This window comes from Alligator sinensis, unplaced genomic scaffold (assembly GCF_000455745.1).
Source record: "Alligator sinensis unplaced genomic scaffold, ASM45574v1 scaffold1485_1, whole genome shotgun sequence".
Classification (NCBI taxonomy): domain Eukaryota; kingdom Metazoa; phylum Chordata; order Crocodylia; family Alligatoridae; genus Alligator; species Alligator sinensis.
In genome coordinates, this window is record NW_005842962.1 from 198,498 (window position 1) to 222,190 (window position 23,693).

General features: G+C 46.8%; 1 protein-coding gene across 1 annotated transcript; it reads left to right on the forward strand.

Moving 5' to 3' along the window:
• The first annotated feature begins 17,002 nt into the window (after nucleotides 1-17,002).
• Nucleotides 17,003-17,941, forward strand: LOC102375329 (olfactory receptor 13G1-like). The gene has a single exon (XM_014526113.2). It carries the CDS (start codon nucleotides 17,003-17,005, stop codon nucleotides 17,939-17,941), a length of 939 nt encoding a protein of 312 aa, XP_014381599.1.
• The last annotated feature ends 5,752 nt before the right edge of the window (nucleotides 17,942-23,693 follow it).

Here is a 23,693-nt window from a genome sequence, read left to right on the forward strand (position 1 = left end):
ACTCCACCGTGCAAAGAAGCTGTAATTTAGCGGGAACAATTTAGCAGTGCCGAAGCACACAAAACCAAAAATCACATCCTTTGTGTTGTGACAATTTTTAGGAATTTAGAAACTTTTTGAGTAATTTGTGTAATGAAATGTGGGCTATTGTCTGACCCTATGTTTTTTGGAAGTCTGAAGCGAGGTATGATTTTTTGTAGGAGTGTTTTGACCACCTCTCGGGCTTGGGCAGTCCGAGAGGGGAAGCACTCAACCCAATTAGAGAAAGTGTTTATAAAGACAAGGAGATATCTTATCCCTTGTTGCCGGGGCAACTCAGTAAAATTTATCTGCCATTTTTTTTTTGGCCCATTGCCTATTCTTTGATGTTTTGAAGTTTTTTTTTGGTTTTTTTTGGGTTATTTTTCTGGCAGACCTCACATGTCTTTGATATTTTTTTGGCAGCCTCTCTTAATCTCATTTTAGTTATATAGTGACTGATCTATCTTATCAGGGCCCTGGGTCTGTAGTGGGTATCATGATGAGCGCTCTTTATTATTATATGAACCTAGGCAGCTGGGATGATAATGTGGCCATCTTTTGTTATTAGCCACCTGTGTTTTCCCTTCTTTGCTTGAAATTTTTTTATTAATTGTTTGTCTCTTTCCCCATACTGTGGTGTCACAGGCTGGTATAGGTCTGGGAGGAGAGGTAATAGATTATTTATTTTGGGCAGCAAGTTTGTCTGAGGTTTTTTAGCTGTTTTCTTTACTGTAGCGTTAGCAAATCGATTATCTTTTATGGAGGGGTCGTTCCCTTTCTGATGTGTTTTATAATGTATTATCGCTATCTCTTTTGGTTTTTAGAGTGTCTTGAGGAGAGCTTTTATTTGCTTGCTATGTTTAATGTCTGTTTTTTTAGCATTAAGTAGACCCCGCTCTTTCCACAGTGCTCCGTGAGTATGTAAAACAAGGAAAATATATTTAGAGTTAGTATAAATATTGACAGTTTTGTTGGCTGCCAATTGTAAAGCCCGAGTCATAGCAATGAGTTTAGCCTTTTGAGCTGAAACAGATGGGTTTAAAGGTCTTGCTTCTATCACATTCTGTGTAGTTATGATAGTGTATCTGGATTTTTGAATTTTATTTTTTATATTTGAGCTGTCATCAGTGTAGAACTCCAGGTCAGCTTTTTAAAGAGGTCTGTCTCTCAGATTTGGTCTTGAAGAATAAACAGCTTCTAATGTTTGCAGGCAATCATGTATAAGATCTGGTGTGTCAGCCATAGATGGCAACAAGTGTTGTTGGATTTATAGTGTGAGAAATGGTCAATTTTATTTTAGGCTTATCTAGGAGGATGGCCTGATATCGAGCCATTTGTCCCGGGGTTAACCAGTTTTTTTTTTTTGCTCCAGGACTGTAAGCACTGTGTGAGGCACATAGACAGTCATTTTATGGCCTAGGGTTAACTTTTTAGCTTTTTGTATTAGCAGACAGGTGGCAGCAACAGCCTGGAGACAAGCAGGCCATCCGGATGACACAAAGTCTAGTTTTTTAGACATATATATCACTGGTCTTTGTCAGCTATTTAATTTTTGTGTTAATATTTTCACGGCTATTTTTTTTCGGTCATGCACAAAAAGGGAAAAAGGCTTATTTATGTCCGGTAGTCTTAAGGCAGGTGTTTTAATGAGAGCCTGCTTTAACTGGCAGAATGTTTGTTTATATTTTTTAGTTTATTTGAGCACCTTTTTATTTTTTTGTGTAGCTCTATATAGAGGTTTTGTAATAACCCCAAAATTTGGAATCTAAATCCTGCAAAAACCTATTGTATCTAAGAATCCCCGTAGTTGTTTCTTTGTTTTTGGGGGTGCTAGCTGGCATATAGCTTTTTTTTTTTTAGGCAACAGGGCTCTCTGACCAGGCTGTAATTTAAATTTTAAGTATGTTATCTTCTGGGATATGGGCTGTATTTTATTTTTGGACACCCAGTATCCTTTTTGTCTCAGAAAATTAAGGAGGCAAATTGTTTTTTTTAAGCAGCTTGCTTTAGTGGTGGCTGTTAAAAGCAAGTGTTGTAGGGCACCTCAGTGCCTGCTCCTAAGGAGTAGAAGCTGCCAGGGAGAGAGAGAGCCCTGGCAGGACATAACAAGCCCAGATGAGCGTTGCCAGGGTAACGAGCACAGCTGCAGGTTGCCAGGGCAACTAAGGAGAGCCAGCTGCCTGTAGGAGGCAGGGCCTGGCCCTTATAAAGCCCAGGGCTGAGGCCAGGCTGGCAGTTCACTGCTAGCAGCCAGAGGGGCAGGAGCTCCTGGACCTAGGAAGTGAGAATCACAGGAACCGCCATGGTTTAGCCTGATGGCTTGGAGTTAAGTTGTTACAGCCAGAGAGCGTTATGTTTGAGTTATAGCCAGGAGGCTCGAGTTTGTGTTCAGGCTTTGATATTACACCGGAGGCTTGGGTGAGGCTGTAGGGGTTGGAGGAGGCCTCGTAGGGACCCCAGAGAGGGTGAGGTGCCCTAGAGCCAAGAGAGCAGCTTGCAGCGTGGAGCGCAACCAGTGGGTTGCGGGCGGGGAATATAGAACCCGGGTTGTGTGCGGGGTACGTAGACCCCAGCCCCAGAGCGGGGCAGCATTGAGAAGCCCGAGGTGGGCGCGGCGAGCCCCAAGAGAGGGGGAGCGCCATAGTAGGAAGCCCAGGACGGGCGCAGCAGATGCCAGCAAGGGCATCACTTACGGGGTGCATAGACCCCAGCCCCAGAGAGGGGCAGCCTTGAGAAGGCCCCAGCATGAGCACAGCCAGCCCCAGAGAGGGGCAGCCTGGAGAAGCCCCAGTGCGGGCATGGCCAGCCCCAGAGAGGGGGCGCTATTATTGAGGAGCCCAGCGTGGGCACAGCGAGCCCCAGAGTTGGGGTGATATTATTGAGAAGCTCGGCGCAGGCATGTAAGGGCCCCGAGAGGGGGAGACTGTTGAGGAGCCCGAGACGGGCGTGGCAAGCCCGGGTAGTAGGCTAGTGCTGCAATAGACCTCAGACATGGGCAGGGTGCTGTGGTGGACCCTGGCGACGGGGGTTAGCAGCACAAAGCCCAGGAGAAGGGCAAGGTGCGGCAGTGGTCCCTGGCAAGAGGGGATAGCGGCACGGTGCGCCCGGAGGGGGGAGGTTAGCAGCGCGGTGGGCCTAAAAGACCGTAGGGCTCAATATGAGTTCCCAGAGGGGATAAGGGTCCCTGAGCGGGACAACACTATTAGAGAGAGCCCAGAGTGGGCTAGAGTACAGAGGAGGCCCGGGAGAGCGGGCAAGTTGATTTGTGACAGGACAACGTCTATCCCATCAGCGAGGCTTGGGGCGTGGTATTAGGGGTGGTAGGAGCCACGCGTAGCCCATAAGGCTAGGGTGCCTCAAGGCACCCATGGGTGCAGGATAAGACCCACGAGGGGTCCAGGAGTTTACGTGCCCAAGGAGAGACGCAAGGCAGCCTCCCGAACCTACTAAGCATCAAAGACGTGGCGGGTGAGAATCGAGGGTGCCCTTGGGCCGAATTGGCACGGAGAGAGGGCCTTAAGGAAATCACGGCCCTCCTAAAGGACCCCGCCATGACAGCAAGTCATCCACATATTGCAAAAGAGCACAGGACAGTGGCAGTTTTAGCCTATGTAGATCCTTGTTTAATGTAGTGTCGAATAGGGTTGGTCTGTTTTTAAACCCTTGGGGTAAGACAGTCCAGCAAAACTGAGTCTTAATGTTAGTATCTGGGTCTTTTTATTTAAATGCAAATATTTTTTTAGCTCTCCTCTCTATCGGTATATAGAAGAAAGCATCTTTTAAATCAATAACCGTAAACCAATTATGATCTGCGTTTAAGGCAGACAGCAAAGTGTATGGATTAAGAACCACCGGGTATATATTTATAACCACTTTATTTATAGCTCTCAAGTCTTGGACGAAATGATATTTATCACTCTTAGGCTTTTTTATAGGCAAGATGGGTGTGTTAAAAGCTGATGTGCATTTATGGAGAAGGCCATACTCCAGGAACCGTTTAATTAACGGCTTTAGTCCTTTTCTGGCTTTTATCCGCATTGGATATTGTTTTATATATGGAGGCTGGGCCCCTGGCAAAAGTTGAATTTTTATAGGGTCAGCATTTTTAGCCTTTTTGGGTCGGTGACCTGTCCGTATCCATGGAACAACAGCATCGAGCAGGGTTTGAGGAATATCCGGTGTACTTTCCTCTCGGAGAAGGCCGAGAAGGCAAGCCTGTAAATGCCACCCCTTTTTAGGAGGCGCCGTTAAAAACATTTGTCTATCCTGGAACGACAACGTAGCTTGCAGTTTATAGAGGAGGTCTCTCCCTAAAAGGGGAACGGGGCAGTCTGGCATGTATAAAAATTGATGGGTGACTTTGGCCTGTCTAAGATTATAGGTCATTGGCTGTAGAAAGGGTCGTGTTATTGCCTTCCCTGTAACCCCTATCACCGGCACAGTCTTTTTATTTAAAGGTTTTAGTTTTTGAGTTAAGACGGAATGGGCAGCACCTGTATCAACAAGAAAATCTATCAATTTATCTCTGTCCCCTAGTTGCATTTTAACCAGAGGCTCGTCAGGGGACACTGGGATCTGGGTTATCTTTTTTTTCAGGCCTCCGGTTCCCTTTAATCTGAATCCCTTTTAAAAGCAAACAGTCCACTGCTCTCCTCTTTTTTTTTTATCTTTATCAACTTTCCGATAGGGGCATTTTTGTTTTTAGTGTCCCTTTTGTTTGTAATAGGCACACTGATCTTTTTTTAGTGGACCCCGCCTCTGAGGCTGTCTCCGGGATCCCTCATTTTTGGTTTTTTTTGTGATTGTAGCTGTCACTAGGGCTGTCTGCATCTTCATCTTTTTTGTCCTGTTGTTTTTCCTGAACACTTTCTCAGTTAGTAAATACTTGGTAAGCAATATCTATTAGTTGGGAAATAGGCATACCTGGTGCTCCGTCTGTCTTTTGCAATTTTTTTTTAATGTCCGGTGCACTCTGACCTATAAAGATCATATTTATCATGCAAGCATTTGATGTATCCTCCGGGTCCTCACGAGTGTATTGTCTGAAAGTAGTGTAAATTTTTTCTAAGAAAGCACTCGGGGTCTCATTCGTCTCCTGTTGAACCTCATATATCTTATTGAGATTCTGAGGTTTTTTTCACAGCATCTCTCAATTCTCGGAGGATATATTTTCGATAGGCACGGATGGAGGTTATATCTTGGTCTGGTTTTTAATCTGGCTCCTGGGTGGGGACATGATCGTCCCTATTTCTTTGCAGGTTTCCTGTGGTAATTTCCTTTTCCACGTACTCATGGGCTTTGCCTATTATCAGTTTTTTTTTTTCTGGTGTCAACAGGATATCTAAAAGACTGAACATCTGCCCAGGTCGAGTTATGGGTTTTGAAAATCATTTTAAACAGGTTTTGTACCTTTTTAGGATCTTCTCTCAAGCTGGGGGTATTGTTTTGCCAATTATACAAGTCTGAGGTAGTGAAAGGAACGTGCACAAAGGTTTGACGGTAGGTTGGCTCACCATCATCTTCGAGGGGCCTGGGTATTACTTGTTTTTTTAGGGGAAATACCCCATTTCCCTTCTCACAGCCAGGATCAGATTCCCTGCGATGTTTTTCCTTAACCCCGGAGTCTGCTTCTAACTGTATTTTCCACCCACCTCCCGGGGTTATATCAGGAGTAGTCGGGGATTCTAGAGATTGCCAAGCACCTGACGGCCATGGCTGGTGCTGTTTTAGATTCCTGGGTCGGGGAGTATTCTCAACCTCCGCCTTGGGGGGAGGGGGGGGAGAAGAAGCAGGAAGAACAGATGTCAACGAGGAATCAGATGAATCAGGAGGAGGAGGGGGAAGAGGAAGAGAATAAGGTAAAGGCAGCAGAGCGGGGGGGGAGCCTCTGGCTCCGGACAGTCCAGGACAGGATTTGTAGTTGGTTGAGCCACAGCTATCTCCCAGATCCCAACTCCCTCCCCCAATCCACATTCCTCCAAAACCTTTTTATTTCTATAAAGAGACATAAACGCTTGCGCATACATCAATTCCTCCCATTTATCATTCTGCCGGCAGAACAAAATCAATTGTAAGATGGTATTATAATTAACACTTCCCTCCGGAGGCCAATGTTTTTGATCATCTAGCTGATAGCGTGGCCACGCAGTTTTATAGAAGAATTTAGCTTTCTTCTTAGTCATAGGATCCCCACCAAACTCTGGCCAGTGTCCCGATACACAAGAGAGGGGGGTACATTTCTTAACCTTATTGTTAAGAGTACCCATCTCAGGGCTGCCTTCCCAGTTCTGACCGTCCGACTTACCTGGGATCCAGGGATCTGTTCTTAGTACTCGTCCTCACAGGGGAAAAATCACTGGTCTTGGACTCGGGCCAGACAGAATACTTACAGAGATAATCCCAGGCAGGCATACTGACGGTAGGCCTTATGCCCTTTTTATCCTCTCACCCAGGTGCCTGTTACTGGTATTTTCACTCTATGGCGTTGCACCGTTAGGCTATTGCCGCCTCAGCGATCCAGCTCCCCCTGAAACAAAAGTCTCACCGGGAAAAGAGATCCCGGGGCGCGCCTGACATTTGATAAGGAGGAGCCGTTGTCTGGTTGTCAGTTAGTCCTGGCAAAGCTTATTTAAAACAGTCCCATCTGGGTCGCCAAAAACTGTTGAGCCCCAGCTCAAGTCTGGGATCATGTCTGGTATGTAACGGCCAATAAAGATACCAGGGGTGAAAGTATAAAGAAGATTTATTGCTAGCAATAAAAGGTGTAAGCGGAATAATTTTATGTAACAAGCACACAGATTTCTAATTCTAAACATCTTTTATACAGGGGTTTTGGACCTCTATATACATCCTTGTTTATTAATTAGTTATAAAGGAGTGACACAAGGAGTTCTTTATTAAACATGTCTTTATACCTGTGTTTTAGCTATATATCTCATTTATATATATATATATATGTATGTTTTATTAACATACTTTTTTTTTTATCTAGGGGCATGATTTTTCATATTTTAATGAACTCTTTGACCCAGTCCTCTGATTCTGCTTTTGTTTTTAAGCCTCTTTTATCTAAAACTGTCTCTTCCTTATCATTACAGATGGGCATTTGTCACAACATTTATTTTTGCTTGGGCTATACATAATAGTTTTTAGATCACTCCTCACACACGGACCACCACTTTGAGAAGCACTGCCCTAAGGGACCCATGGCTTTACAGGAAGAGGAGTCCAAGAGGAGTGTTTGCTCTTCAGTGAAGCAATCCTGACAGCACAAAGGTTGCCCATCCCATCTTGAAGGAAGGGTAGCAAAAGGGCACAGCAACCCCCTTGGCTCAGCAGGGAACTTGAGGACCTTCTGTTCCTAAAAGGAGAGGCTTATAAATGATGGAAGGCTGGAATAACCACCAAGGAGGAGTACTCAGCACTGGTCCATGCCTGCAGGGAGTGGACCAGGAAAGCCAAGGCTGTAACTGAACTCCATCTGGCTTCATATATCAAGGATAATAAAAAGTCCTTTTTCAGATCTATAGGGAGTTGGAAAAAAAGCAAGGGTAACATGGTAACATTGGACCTCTGCTAAACCAAATGGGAAAACTGATAACCGACACCCAGGAAAAGGCAACCTGCTTAATGGGTACTTTGCGTCCATCCTTCACCAGCCCAAAGGGACTGCCCTGCCTCTCATGATGCAGGAAAGCCAGGGTGAGGGTGTATCTATACCCAGCATTGGTGTAGACCTTCTAAATGAACACCGTGAGAGGCTGGACATCTTCAAGTCAGCTGGTCCTGACAGACTATACTCTAGAGTACTCAAGGAGCTGGCAGGAGTCATAGCCCAACCATTGGCAAAAATGTTCAAAAACTCGTGGCGCTCAGATGAAGTACCTGAAGACTGGAAGAAGGTCAATGTGATACCCATCTTCAAGAAAGGGCGGAAAGTAGATCCCAGGAATTACAGGACAATCAGTTTGACCTCAGTCCCCAGGAAGATTCTGGAGAAAATTATCAGAGACCCTTCTTGATAAGCTGGCTGAGGGCAACTTGCTAAGGGACAGCCAGCATGGGTTTGTCATGGGTAGGTCTTGCTTGACGAACCTCATCTCCTTCTATGACCAGGTGACACATCACCTGGACAATGGAGAAGAGATTGGCATCATATATCTGGACTCCAAAAAAGCCTTTGATCTGGTGTCCCATGATCTCCTTATGCAAAAATTGGCCAAATGTAGCCTTGGCTACACCACAGTCTGATGGCTGAGAAAATGGCTCTGAGGGTGGACTCGGAGAGTAGTAGTTGATGGAAGTGAATCATTATGGCACTCCGTGACCAGTGGTGTCCCCTACGGCTCTGTCCTTGGATCGGTTCTCTTCAACATCTTTATTAATGATGTGGACATTGGTGTCAGCAGTGTACTGACCAAGTTTGCTGATGACACTAAACTTTGGGGCATAGTGCCCACACCTGAGGATAGGCTAGTGATCCAGGCTGACTTGGATAAGCTTTGTAAGTGGGTGGATATAAACATGATGATGTTCAATACCAAAAAATGCAAGGTACTTTACCTTGGGAGTGGGGCAGGGAAACCCTGCAGCACGCTTATAGGCTCGGCAGTGCTATGCTCGCTAGCACCATGGCTAAAAGAGACTTGGGGGTCATGATTGACCACAAGATGAACATCAGCCACCAATGTGATGTTGCAGCTGGTAAAGCAAACAAAACTGTGTCTTGCATCCATAGATGCTTCTCAGGTAAATCTCAGGATCTGGCAAACTACAGGCCCATCAGCCCGACCTCTATTCTGGAGAAGGTCTTAGAAAAGATTATCAAAGAGACCATTCTTAACAGACTGACAGAGGGCAGCATCCTGAGTGATAGCCAGCATGGGTTTGTTGTGGGTAGGTCTAGCTTGACCAATCTCATTTCCTTTTTATGACCAGGTGACCTATCACCTGGACAAGGGAGAGGAGATTGATGTTGTATATCTTGACTTTAAAAAAGCCTTCAATCTGGTATCCCATGATCACCTCTTGGTAAAACTGGCCAACGGCAGCTTCGGCTGCACCACAATCTGCTGGCTGGGGAACTGGCTCTGTGATCAGACCCAGAGGGTGGTGGTTGATGGAAGTCAATTGCCGTGGTACCCTGTGACCAGTGGGGTCCCTCAAGGCTCTGTCCTTGGGCCAACACTATTCAACATCTTCATTAATGATGTGGACATTGGTATCAGAAGCAGACAGGCCAAGTTCACCGATGACACCAAACTCTGGGGTAAAACGTCCACATCTGAGGATAGGGGGGCGATCCAGGCTGACCTTGACAAGCTCAGGAAATGGGCGGATGAGAACATGATGGTGTTTAACACTGAAAAATGCAAGGTTCTCCACCTTGGGAAGAAAAATCCACAGCATGCTTATAAGCCTGGCAGTGCTATGCTGGCTAGCATTATGGACGAAAAGGACTTGGGGTCATGATTGACCACAAGATGAACATGAGCCTTCAATGTGATGCTGCAGCTAGTAAAATGAGAAAAAATGCTGGCTTGCATCCATAAATGCTTCTCCAGCAAATCCCAGGATGTCATTCTCCCATGGTACTCGGCCTTGGGGAGGCCTCAGCTGGAGTACTGTGTCCAGTTTTGGCCTCCACAATTCAAAAAGGATTTGGAGAAGCTTGAGACAGCGCAGAGGAAAGCCATGCGCATGATCAGAGGTCAGGAAAACAGACCTTATAATGAGAGGCTGAGAGCTATGGGACTCTTCAGCCGGGAAAAGCACAGGCTTAGGGGTGATCTGGTGGCTGCCTATAAGGTTAACAGAGGTGCTCACCAGGATCTGGGGGAACTTCTGTTCACCAGAGCGCCCCAGAGGATAACAAGATCAAATGGTCACAAACTCCTTCAGGACCATTTCAGGCTGGACATAAGGAAGAACTTCTTTACAGTCCAAGCCCCCAATGTCTGGAATTGACTGCCACTGGAGGTGGTTCAAGCACCCACTTTGAACACCTTCAAGAGAAATTTGGATATTTATCTTGCTGGGATCCTATGCCCCCTGCTGACTTCCTGCCCCTGGGGCAGGGGGCTGGACTCGATGATCTTCTGAGGTCCCTTCCAGCCCGAATGTCTATGAAATCTAGGATGTCATCCTCCCGCTGTACTTGGCCTTGGTGAGGCTGCAGCTGGAGTACTGCATCCAGTTCTGGGCTCCTGAATTCAAGTAAGATGTTGAGAAGCTTGAGAGTCCAGAGGAGAGCGATGCACATGATCAGAGGGCAAAAGAATAGGCCTTATGATGAGAGGCTGAGAGCCATGGGACTCTTCAGCTTGGAAAAGCTCAGGCTTAGGGGGGATGTGGTGACTGCCTGCCTATAAGTACGTAAGGGGTGTGCATCAGGATCTGGGGGAACACCTGTTCCCCAGACCATCCTAAAGGATAACAAGGACCAATGGTCATAAACTCCTCCGTGTCTGTTTTTGGCTGGACATAAGGAAAAACTTTACTGTCGAAGCCCCCAAGGCCTGGAATAGACTCCCTCCAGAAGTGGTATAGGCACCTACTCTGGACTCTTTCAAGACATTTTGGATGTTTATCTTGCTGGGATACTTTGACTCTAGCTGACTTCCTTTCCCTGGGGCAGGGGGCTGGACTTGTTGATCTTCAAGGTCCCTTCCAGCCCTAATGTCTATGAATCAAGACCAGCCTCAGCCAGGGCCCTCCATATGTACTGATTCCAGCAGCAGCAAACTCAGGACTGGACCTGGCTGCTGGACCAGCTGGTCACCATGGCAGAGGAGTGGCTGACAGACTTGAGGGCCTGGTGTGTGGAGGACCTGGGAGGACTGAGCATTCAGGGACAGGCTCCTGGCCATTGAGGAGAGGCACATTGCCCTCTTTGAGAGGATGCTGGAGACCCAGGAGTAGCAGACTGATATCATGACCAGAGCAGTGGAGGCCATAGACATGGAACTCTGGGTGCTGGACACCACCCTGGCTCTGGCAGTCTCCTTCCTCCTGCCAACTGCCCAACCCCTGGTGCTAGCCCTACCTGCACCCTGGCAACCACATGCTGCCCAGCCGCAAGCCTGCCAGTAAGCTTGGTCTGATGTGCAACAGTGCCTCCAATAGCTAGGGCCCCTGCCCTGGCACCTCCCTGGGTTCCCCACCAGTTAGCCCCCCAACCTGTCCCTCACCGCCCCACAACTCACCTAGGCTCCATGTTGCCCCTGTACAGGAGCTGCCCACAATGGGGGCAGCACCATGTGCATGCCTTGCTGGCCCTGGCCCTAGGTGGGCTAATCACCCATGACAGCCTCACCATGGCCGATGCACCTGTAGTGGTGTGATCAAAGGCCAGGGTGCTGGACCTGTCCTTGGGCTCCACCCTGTAGGTGCCTGCACTCCTGGCCCCCACTCCAGGAGGGGACACAAAGCACAATGTACATAGTCTGTATGGGGAAGAGGGTGCTTTATTGGTGGTGGGTGGGATTTGGGCTCTGGGATTTGGGAAGAAGGTGGGGAGAGTCTGTTTGGTTTGGACGGGGGGGTGGGGAGAGGCTCTGTGGTTCAGGAGAGGGGCTCAGATGGCATATGTTTTTGTGGAAGGGAATAAAATGTTTTCCAGAAAATTGTCCACAATGAGTATGGGGCTGGGGGTGTGCATTGGGGCTGGGGTCCATGGCCAACCATCCAGGTAGTCTACAGCAAGGGGTGCAAGTGCAGGTGATTCTCCAGTGCCTCTTGCACCTGGTGTACTGGTCCACGTTCCTGGGTGTATGGCTTGCCAGGAGCCTTGGGGGCAGAGGGTGGGTCATTGCTCCCGCATCTGGCACTCCCGCTGCCAGGTGTCTGCCCACTGCCTCTCTACCCATGATTCATAGAAATGTTTCCTCTGGGCCTCACAGGTGTTATGCAGCACACAGGCTGTGACAATGATCTGGTGGGATGTTGCTCTTCCCAATAAAGAGGGGTGGGATCATCACCTCCCCCAACTGGAGGTTCAGCACCCTGGTGTGAATTGCCTACTCTCTACCAGGACTGGCAGAGCAGAGATGTGGAAGATGGTCATCGTGGGTGCTGCCAGCCCAGCCGATGTTAACGTTGGTGAAGGTCGACAATAGCCTGCAGCATGATGGAATGAAAGTCCACTGGCTGTAGCATGAGTGGTCACTATTTGGTGGGCATGTGATGGGGATGTGGGTATCATCCAGGGCCTCAATGCCCTGGGAGAAAACCAGGGCACGGAATCCTGCCACCAGCTCCAGGGGGTCATGGATGCGGAGCACAGTGTGCCCCAGCATGTCCTGGAAGGTGCCACAGACCTCCAGGATGCCTCCCCAGTGGTTACTTTGCCCACACTGGAGAGGTGGCCTAGAGCACAGGCTGGTGGGTGTGACAAGCTTGAGCATGATGATGACTTTGCCGGGTCTCCATGGGGAGGGATGGCTGCACGGTGGTAGACTGCTGCTCCCGGTCCTGGTTGAGGAGCTCCAGGAAGGTGGCCCTGGTCATCCAGAATGAGTCCAGCCACTGCTCATTGTCCAAGGTGTACTGGACAATGTGCAGCCACCAGTTCTGAATGGCTAGGCAGGCCCCCAGGGGCTGAAGCCCCAGGAGCTCCTAGATAGAGTAGTGGCATTGAGGTGTGCATCATCTGCATCCCTTTCAGGGTCTGTGTGAAGAGCCAGGGGCTGGTTATCATCAGCATGGGGGTAGGGGGCCTCAGATGCAGTGGTGACCTTGGCCATGAGGCTATGCAGCACAGAGTAGAGTGGGCCTGGATATGGCCAAGACTGCCCAGGGCCAGGCAGCGGTCACCACAGCAGTTAAGTGCAGTGAACAGGGCAGCAAGGAGAAGCCCAGGGTGTTGGTCACCACTCCTGCAGTTTGCAGGTGGAGCAGCCATCGCACAGTGGTCAGATGCTCTGGAGACAGAGTTGGAAAGGGGTATGCCAGTATGCTGAAGACTGCTCTGGGCCAGAAACACAGGTGGCCTGTGGCCCCCAGGCAGGTATGGCTGGAGCCACTAGCTCCCCCTGGCTGCTTCAGGGGAGTGAAGCAGGGGCTGGAGGAGGCCTGGAGCAGGATACTGCCACAAGGAGCAAATCTGCTCCCAAATTACTGTGCAGTAAAACCATATAGCAGTAATTGCATGTGTAGATGTGCCCCCTGACATTCAATCCTGGGTTTGGTAAAACAGAGTCAAATTGATGCACTATATTGGTTTAACTTCAGCTCAGAATATAGCCCATTGGATTTACTGAACTACACTATTTTCCACCCAGCAAGATGTCGATCTGACCAACTGACTTCCAAAGGCCAATAGGGAATTAGTGAGTCAGGGTGTCAGAAGCTGACCATTAGCAGAGGCACTGTATGGTTGATTTCCTGAGTGGAAAGTCAGTCTGGATCATAGGCAACACGTAGGGGGGGACATGGGAGAATGTGTCCCCCTCCCCCGCCCCCCCATTGGCTCTCGCCAGCCAGGGAGTGGAGAGCACTGGCCGGTGCCCACACCTGAGAAGCGCCAGCAGTGGTGATCGGCCTCCAGGTAACACCCCGCCCATCAGCAATCGGCAGCTGGTGCCCCTCCCCCCCGAGCCAGGAGGCACCCAGTAGCCCCTGGTCTGGATCACAGATCAGCTTCAATCTGGCCCCATGATCATAGGCCATTTTGGATGAAAGGTTCAATCCTGGCTAGTTTCGATCACAGATCAGCTGTTGGCTTGCCCAGTAACCACAGACCACATTGGATGAAAGGTTCAATCCTGGCCACTCTCATAACTAGCATTCATCTAACAAGAGACCATCATTGCACCCTGAAAGTTCTTCCTTTCATCCTAAGAGATTAATATGAAACCTATCTGTGTTGGTAGAAACTTGATCAGATTTACGAAAAAAAGTAGGGGGAAATTATATTTCCGTCAGGGTATTTAATAAAAGGATAGATGCCTTCATAACAGACTTGTAGAGGTATTTTGCCAACTTAATGCAGAATGTTTTTTTGACCAGCTTAAATGACTCGCACATTTCTTCTCCTTTGAGGCATTGTTTGAGTGAAATCTTTGACAGGTTCACAAGGGACTGAAGAATTTTTTTGTGTACACTGATTATTTAAAATAGGAATCATCCTCATACATTTATAAGTCACTTGGAGTTAGTATTTAAATTATCATCTCCTTCATTGTAAGGAATTAATCTGTGTGGATCTACAGAGGTGAGGTTTTTCTCAATGTATTTGCTGTTTTTTCTTTCTTTTGTTCTTTCTTTCTTTTTAGGCAAATGCTATTCATTGTTTATCTAAGATCAGACTCTTTTCTGGCTGTCCATGATAATATATAAAAGTAAGTATAAATGGTCTCTTACATACTTTGTAAAATATAGAAGGCTCACTAGTGAAATAATTTTTGAATCAATAAATTAAGTCTTATGACTTGTACTTTGGCTTGTGAATTTTAAAGATGTATAAAGGCATTCAATACCACAGGATCTCCCATTGAATCTCAATGGTATTTGACATAAAATAATAATGATAATAATGATGATGATAATAATAATAATAATTATTATTATTATTATTATTATATACATACACAAACACACAGAAGTTAAATAAATTCCACTCCTATATTTTTATTTAGTTCTGTGTTTACTTACTCTGAAATTTAGCTCACTGTCCTATGTAAAAATACACATTTCTCCAGTTGACTTAATGAAATTTAGCCTGCGATCAGATCTGAGTTACACATAGAATATCTGGTCTGAATTCACAGCCATCACCAGAGTTCCTGTGAATTTCACTGTGGTTAGAATCCAAAGTCAGTGGTGGTACAATGCAATAATGGTAATGTGAATGAGAAAAGATTCAATAGATAGGAGGAGTGCTGAAAGAGTTTGCAATAGACTCTGTAAAGTGATGCAATGGGTACAAATTTTAAACAGACTTGTTCTAGGAGAAATCTTGACCATGGGGGTCTTCTTCCTTTCAACATGTTTATCCGTACTCCTTCTGGCACTCCATTTTACACAATGGAAACACTCTAGCCTCATTCCAGATAGCAGGGGAGCATATTCAGTATGGCAATATAGGCAACAGCAAGAGGAGAGAAAGCTGAACACAGTGAAGGAGAAGATAATAGTACCTGCACTAGAGAAGGGTGTATTCAAATAATCCTGAAATTCATGTTAGATGTAAAAATGCAGATGCATCTACTTGTGTAACCACTTTAAAAAAAAGATCAAATTTTGTTTCTTCTTTTCTCCTGTCATTTGAAAGATGCATATGAATACAGACCTAATGAAGGGAACTTTCAGCTATATCATTTCAGGGGAATGATTCCTAATTGATATCAGTGAATAAAAGGAAAGTACAAACCTCACTTTGTATGTTTTGTTTCCCCCTAAATATAAAAAATTGTGCGGAACAGCTCAGACTTTTTAAATTAATATAGATAATGGAATGTATATTATTTCTGAGCTGTGATTGTATGAAAGTATTTCCAGATTATATGGTATGCCGAGTTCAGGTGGATGGGCCCATACTTCTGTTACTAATATGATATAAAGTGGTTTCAGCTGAGACCATCTAGGTTTTTATGAAGCTTCCCATCACTGCATAACTGGAGGAATGTGGCTTCAGTAACTAAGAAAAGGCTGTGGGTTGTTTTGGTTTTTTTAATGTTTACGTGTTTTTATATTGCTCAGTTTTGGTACAAACTGTAGAACTTCTTACAACGGCAGGCTGCCCACCACTTTCGGCCACCAATCCTCTAGTTAGTGCCTTAGCCCTCCGTGCTCTGTACTGAGGGCTTCTCTTGCTCCTTTCCACTGCAGTCTTTGATTACTCTCTCCTAGTGCCACCAATTCCTGTCACCCGAGGTAATGGAACATACTGAATTTGGTGGTGAGAGACTTACCCTGGGCACAAAGCACAGATTGCTGGAGTGGCAGTAGATAATATGGGAACTACAGAAGGGATCGGCAGAGTGTGGCACAAGACTGCTTAATACAGTGTGGAGAAGGTGCTCCTGTCTTTGTGTGCCTTCAATCCTCGCAACACATGGTGCTGCACCAATCTCTTTGTGGACTATATCTGAGTTGTAGGGTGTAGGCTTCCAAACCTGGATCTTGAATGTCCTAAAACAGAGATGGCAAACTGATATGGCCTTGTGGGCCAGATGACTAATGAGGGACTGGTCCATGTGCCAGATTAATGGAATTTACTCAAATACCAGAACTAGCACCTGGGGTGCCCACTCTGGCCAGTCTTGGATGCAAGCTAAATACAGAACTTGCTTCAGCTAATCTGGGGCAGATTCTGCCTGAAACTCTGGTCCCAGACTGGCCAGAGCAGGTGCCACACATGATGCAGTCCCAGACCAGCCAGAGTGGATGTTAGATATGGCATAAGGGTGGGGAAATCCATGGGTGAAACCCCACATTCCAGATCCAAACCCCGCTGGCTGGACCAGGATAGTGTCACACACAATGCCTGCTCCAGGATCCATGCTAAACTTGGTGCCCACCCTGGCCTGGCTAGAGCAGGAGCTGTGGCCCTGGATTTGGCATGCAATGGGAGGTGGGGGGAGGTCCCAGCCTGGCCTGCATGGGTATAACGGGCAGTACACATCCAGGACTTGATGTTGTGGCAGGTACCCAGGGCCTCAGACACAGGATCAGTCCTATATGCATAGTGTGTGGCATGTGTCAACTTGAGACCCAGAGGCAGCACTGGGACCCAGATGATGCAGCTTCTCAGACTGGTTCCAGCTTATTTTAAACACCAGTGTCTGAAAGGCTGAACTGAATTGACAGTTATTTTGAAATATTTCCATCCACTGTTATATATTCATCCACACATCCACGCATCCATTCATAGCTTTTGGCCTGCCCATAATTTTAATGAACTGAGTAGCTGTTTTTCTTCTCAGTTGGCTGCAATCATTTACATCTCCATGTTCATTATTTCAGAATAAATGCCAAGTAAATGGAAGCCAAGAACCATACCACGGTGTCTGAGTTCATCATGACGGGACTCTTTGAATATCCTCACCTTCAGGGTCTGTTCTTTGGAGTCATCCTGTGCCTCTTCATGGCTGCCATCCAGGGCAACTCCCTGATCATCCTGGCAATTGCCCTCCACCCGCCTCTGCACAAACCCATGTACTTCTTCATTGCTAACCTGGCTCTAATTGACATTATCTGCACCTCCTGTGTTCTGCCCAAAATGATGCAGAACCTGATACTGGGAAAGAAAACTATCTCCTTTAGTGGCTGCATGGCTCAGCTCTTTACCTTCACATACTCAACATCAACAGAGCTTATGCTCCTCACTGCTATGGCCTTTGACCGGTACATGGCCATCTGTCATCCCTTACACTATGCAGTCGTCATGACCAAGAACGTCTGTATCACAATAGCATCCTGCATCTGGGCAGTGGGAGCCTTCAATTCCATAGTGAACACATTGCTTATGCTACGATTAGAGTTCTGTGGATCTAACCTCATCCAGCACTTCTTCTGTGAGATCCCAGCCGTGCTGGCAATATCCTGCAGCTCAACTTACCTCAATGAAGTTATGGACTTCATGGCCGATATTTTCCTAGCCATGGGAAACTTCTTGCTTATCATTGTGTCTTATGGCTTCATCATCAGAAGCATCCTGAAAATTCAGGGCTCAGAAGGGAAGGAAAGAGCCTTCTCTACATGTTCTTCACATCTTGTTGTGGTTGGCCTCTACTACTCCACTGTCATCTACACCTATGTCCAGCCACCCTCTAGCTACTCCATGGATAAGAACAAGATGGTGGTGGCTGTGCTGTACACCCTTGTTACTCCTGTGCTGAACCCTCTGATATATAGCCTACGTAACAAGGAGGTCAAAGTGGCCTTCAGGAAAATCCTTCTATTCTGCAAAATGAATTAATCTTTGCAACAATGAACCTGATTCCCTGTAACCTTGCAATGTCTATTCTGGGTCCACATCTGATGTAAAATATCATAACATTTGGGGTTTTAATGCACACAAATTCATATACCTCTTTAAAACCTTTGAGTCCATGTAGACATGCAGGGAGGCTGCTCTGACATACTGTAATTATAGTGCATCGAAGCAGACTCAAGCATGGGCGATCCTATGACAGCTAATTGCTGTGGCTGATCGCTGCAGCCACTTCTGGGAGTGGCTGCAGTGATCGGAGCAATCAGCCAGTGCTTGCAAGGGGGGCACCAGCGCTGCTGTCTGCCTACCCTGCTCATTGCCTAAACAGTGAGCGCGGATGGTCAGGGGGTGCACCGGCACTCTCAGGGGGTGCACGTACACCCCCATGCACCCTTTATGCGTGGCCACAGTCCACAGTTCAAAATGGTGGTGGAGGCACTTTTAACTAAAGCTTATCAAATGAGCTTTAGTTAAAGTGCCCCCACCGCCATTTTGAAATGCAGGGACACTGATACATGAGATGCTGTGGGTGGTTTAATTAGCACATCTCAAAACCACTCTAATTAAGGCTCCTCCCCACCCCTGGTCCTCTAGAGCACATGTAAAAGCACCCTCTGTGTTTCTAGTCTTTCACTGCAATGGAACAACAGTGTCTTTTGTCCCCTGATCACAATGAAGGAAGTGGATTTTTACCTATTGCCCATCACTATTTGCACACTACATAAAAGACTCACACTACATAAAAGAAGGCACCAAATACAGTATGTTCATCTTATTATATGTCATTTAATTGGAGCATTATTTTTTCTCCATGAATGTGAAGAAAAAAAAGCTAATGAAAGTCAACCAAAGGAAACCAAACCCAATCAAGCCAAAGCAACTGATTTCACCTCCCATGCACACTTTGTTTCCTATTTTCTGTAAAATATTATGTCTCAATGTTTTATATCCATATCTGTGACTTTCCTGTAGATTTTAATGATATGGTACTTGCCAAAATTCCCATGTTTATTCTTACCTGGGGTACCTATGCATGAAATTAGCTTACCTGGATAAACTCCAGCAAAGTTTGCAACAGAGTTTATTGCTCCCAGGTGCAGTGTTTACATGGGTAGCCAAGATTGCAGGACATTGAACCAGGGCAGTATAGGCACGCCTGGCAGGGAGCCCCAGAGGCCAGGCTGCCAGCCTGGAACTGCTTTGACATGGCTCAACATGCTGTGAAGAGCCTGACTGTTGCACGAGGGTGCTGAAGTGTGGGACGAGCTGACAGGTAGCTCCCGCACTGTAGCACCCTTGTGCTGCAGCCAGCCACAGTTACCATTGGAGTTGCAGCAGAATAAATAACTCCAACATAGGATAGTACTTGTGTTGGGCAGTGCAATCCTAAAGCAGAGTTAATTGTTTTACGTTGACTTAATAGCACCTTATGGGTAGACGTTGATGGTTTACTGCAGGGATAACTAGTCAACTCCACAGTAAAGTGCAAGTGTAGATGCTACTGCTTTGACCTTTTGTTGATGTCCCATGTGAACATCACAGACTTGGGTGTGCAAATTATATTCTGTATCCAAAAAGGGGAGAAAATGTTATAAAACCATAGTTTGCTATTGCAATAAATAATATACAGTGGTAAGGGTTTTCTAATAAATATTATTGACATTCTGTATCATCCATGCACCATTAGTATATTTTAACCCCTTCACTTAAATCTCAGGAAAGGAATGATGGAGGGACAAATGAAAGCAGGAAAGAAAGAGTTAGAGCATTTACATTAACAAGTAACAAGAAAGGATTTGATACATATTTTTCCTTCATGCCATTGTGTTGGGTGGTACATTGTTCTTATGGTTCTTATGGTTAATTCCAATAATAGTTTTTGAGAGCATACAAGTTAGTGTTAGGTGCCTTTAACTGGAAAGATTCATATTCATAGATTCATAGATGTTAGGGTTGGAAGGGACCTCAATAGATCATCAAGTCCGACCCCCTGCATAGGCAGGAGAGAGTGCTGGGTTCAGATGACCCCAGCTAGGTGCATATCCAACCTCCTCTTGAAGACCCCTAGGGTAGGGGAGAGCACCACCTCCCTTGGGAGCCCATTCCAGACCTTGGCCACTCTAACTGTGAAGTTCTTCCTAATGTCTAGTCTAAATCTGCTCTCTGCTAGCTTGTGGCCATTATTTCTTGTAACCCCCAGGGGCGCCTTGGTGAGTAAAGCCTCACCAAAGAGAGTAAGGAAGAGAGAAAATCATAGTTTAAATCCTTTAGAGTTGTTGCTGTTTGAGTCCATCCTGTCCTAATAACAATTCCATTATTACTCCAAGGAGGAAAAGTCATAGAGGAAGAAGCATAATTGAAGTCCTGGTTGATGCAAAAATGAACATGAGTCGGCAGTGGGACGAGGTAATAAGCAAGGCTAACCCCACTCTTTCTTGCATCAGCAGGAGTATCATGAGCAGGTCTAGGGAAGTGATAATTCCCCTCTTTGCGGCATTGGTGAGGCCGCAGATAGAGTACTGCATCCAGTTCTGGGTGCTGCACTTCAAGAGGGATGTGGATAACCTTGAGAGGGTTCAGAGGAGGGCTACTCATATGGTTGAGGGCCTGCAGGTAAGAACCTATGAAGACAGACTGAGGGATCTGAATCTCTTCACCCTCTGCAAGAGAAGGCTGAGAAGCGACCTTGTGGCTGCGGGAGCCGCTGTGGGGGGCGGTCAAAAGCGGGGGGGGGGGGGGGGGGGGAGAGCAGAGTATAGGGGACACTCTGTTTACCAGGGTGCCCCTTGGGGTTACCAGGAATAGTGGCCACAAACTAAAGGACAAAAGATTTAGATTGGACATAAGGAAGAAATTCTTTACGGTGAGGGTTGCCAAAATATGGAATGGGTTTCCAAGGGAGGTGGTGCTTTCCCCTACCCTGCTTTGTGTTCAAGAAGAGATTAGACAGGCATCTGCCTGGGGTCACCTGGCCCCTGCTCTCTTTCCTGCTTGGAGCAGAGGGTCGGACCCAATGATCTACAAGGTCCCTTCCGACTCTAGAAATCTATGAAATCTATGAAGCCTTAGGATACTCCTGAACACAAGAACAAATGGGGATAAACTTCCTGTGAATATACCATATTTTCTGCAAACAAAATGAGTTTCTTTTCCCCATTCGACATGAGGGAAAAAAGTCTAGTCTTGGATCTGAGTACTGGCCTAGGACAGAAAGCTGCTGCAGCCCTGGTAGGGCTTGAGCCACATTCGCTGGCTTCCCTGGGCTGGGGTAGAAGCCTGGCCCAGGGATGTTGCTGCCAGTTCTGCCCAGCCCAGGCAGGTTGGCATGACAAGACTCATGTAGTGGTCAGGAGAGTGTGCAGTGTGGGGAGTGCAGGAGACACTGTGCATTTTGGGAGAGTATGTGAGTGAGATTGCATGGTGTGAAAACTGGGGGGAGGGCAGGGGAACCTGCTCAGTGGTGGGGAACTGCTCAAGCCCCAGCTCCAGCTCCAGCTCTAATTCTTGTCCTGAAGGAGGTCTTGGCTGTAGCTGGAGTTGTCACAACTGTCATTGCCTTATTAGGCCCTGGGCTGAGGCTGGAACTAGCATGTGCCCTGTGTCCCAGACCAGAGCTGGAGGCAGAACCACTACATAGGGTAAGTGGCAGTGGTGGGGTGTGGGCAGGCAGAGGAGTAGGTACTATTGGGGGTGGTAAGTGACTGGAGGGAGCAAACAGCAGGAGGAGAATAAGTATATCTATCCATAAAAGGCAGTAGTTTCAGGAAGACATGTTTTCAGGGTTTATGAGCTGGTTGGGGGACATGTTTGCTTTGAATCACTCAGGGTTCCAGGACAAAGTTCCAGTTTCTACCTGCTAAGGGTGTACCTGAGTACCACTTGGGGTGGGGGAGGCTTGCCAACAATGCGACAGGGTGTCCTGAGATTGTGGGAGGGGGGTGGTAACAGTCAACATTATGTTCCTCTGTCTTGGGGCTTGGCATGTCTGCATGGGGTTCTCACCAGGGTGATTGCCATAGTGCTCCCCCAGCCCCCGTGATGATTGTATTAAAAAGCTGTGATAAAATAGAGAATGGTTAACCCTGGGTTTTAGGACAAAGGGCAACTTTGTGAAAGGTATGCTGCTCATTCCAGCTCATTGTCTGTGGATTTAAATCACAGTTATCTGGCGACTCACCATTAGGCAGCTGAGCACTATAGAATTTGCTGCATGAAAGGGTAACCTTGGCCATTCCTCACTCCCAAAACTCTGGTGGAAGGAAAACTGCACTTCCTCTCCCCCTCCTATTCCCCACCTGAGAGGGCTACCATGGATACTGCCATCACTTTATGCCTCAACCCCATCCTTCCATCGTTGCCATTTAGTTGCAGAGGGCACTTGGGGGTGGGCACTGTTAGGTCAGCTTATTGTTATTAAAATGACCTAAAGAATTTCAGAGCTGAAATGATAGATTCAGAAAAAGCACTTTCAATACCATTGCAACAGTGACATTGGTTTGTTTGGGTACAGAGCTAATTAAAGTTATGCAAATCAATTAAACATCATTTTTATTTACTACAAATGCTCACAAAATCAGGAAATATGGACAGCTGTTGTAACCTGAGGAGGAGTGGCCAGGTTTCTTGCAATGTAAGATGGAGCTGGTTGAGATGTAAGTCACAGCCGTAAGGTTTGATTCTGGTGTTGCCTATTTATCTTTCTCTGCTAGCATTTATAAACAACTCATATTTACAAACAACTCACATATCTATCTATAAAAGGCAAGCATTTACGAACACCATTTGGGTACAGGAATAACCATTAACAATTCAGAAAACATAGTACTAATCTACAAGAAAAGACAGTGCTCACATAGAAAGGGTCAATAGTGCTTATCTGCAAAGGTTTCATAGTTTCATAGTAGGTAGGGTCGGAAGGGACCTGAGCAGATCATCAAGTTTGACCCCCTTCCATGGGCAGGAAAGGATGCTGGGGTCAAACAACCCCGGCTAGGTGAATATCTAGCCTGCTTTTGAAGACCCCCAGGGTAGGGGTGAGCACCACTTCCCTTGGAAGTTGGTTCCAGCTCCTAGCCATCCTGACTGTGAAGTAGCACCTCCTGATATGTAGCCTGAATCTATTCTCAGTCAACTTATGGCCGTTGTTCCTTGTTACTCCTGGTAGTGCTTGGGGGAACAGGGAATCTCCCATTGCCTGCTGGTCCCCCTTGGCCAGTTTATAGACGGCCACCAGATCCCCTCTCAGGTAACATAGCACTTATCATATACAGGTTTCCCTCACTTTATACAGGTTCTGTATGTGCGAATTCACTCTTGTGATGACCCTTTTTATACCAAAAATGTGTTATATGAGAGGTAAATTCACTCTTATGCTATCAGTGTGGTGAAAGCCCGCAGTCAGCTGCTTTGTGCAGAGCATTATAGTTTCATAGTTTCATAGTTTCTTGGGTCGGAAGGGACCTGGGCAGATCATCCAGTCCAACCCCCCACCATGGCAGGAAAGAGTACTGGGGGTCAAACGACCCCAGCAAGATGGTCATCCAACCTCCTCTTGAAAACCCCCAGGGTGGGAGCCTGCACCACCTCACTTGGAAGCTGGTTCCAGATCCTAGCCACCCTGACCGTGAAGTAGCGCCTCCTGATGTCCAACTTAAACCTTCCCTCCGCCAGCTTGTGACCGTTATTCCTGGTCACTCCTGGCGGCGCTCGGGGGAACAGGGACTCCCCCAGTGCCTGT

Excerpts from the sequence above, each read along its gene's own strand:
- LOC102375329 (XM_014526113.2), top strand. The coding sequence starts at position 17,003 with ATGGAAGCCAAGAACCATACCACGGTGTCTGAGTTCATCATGACGGGA.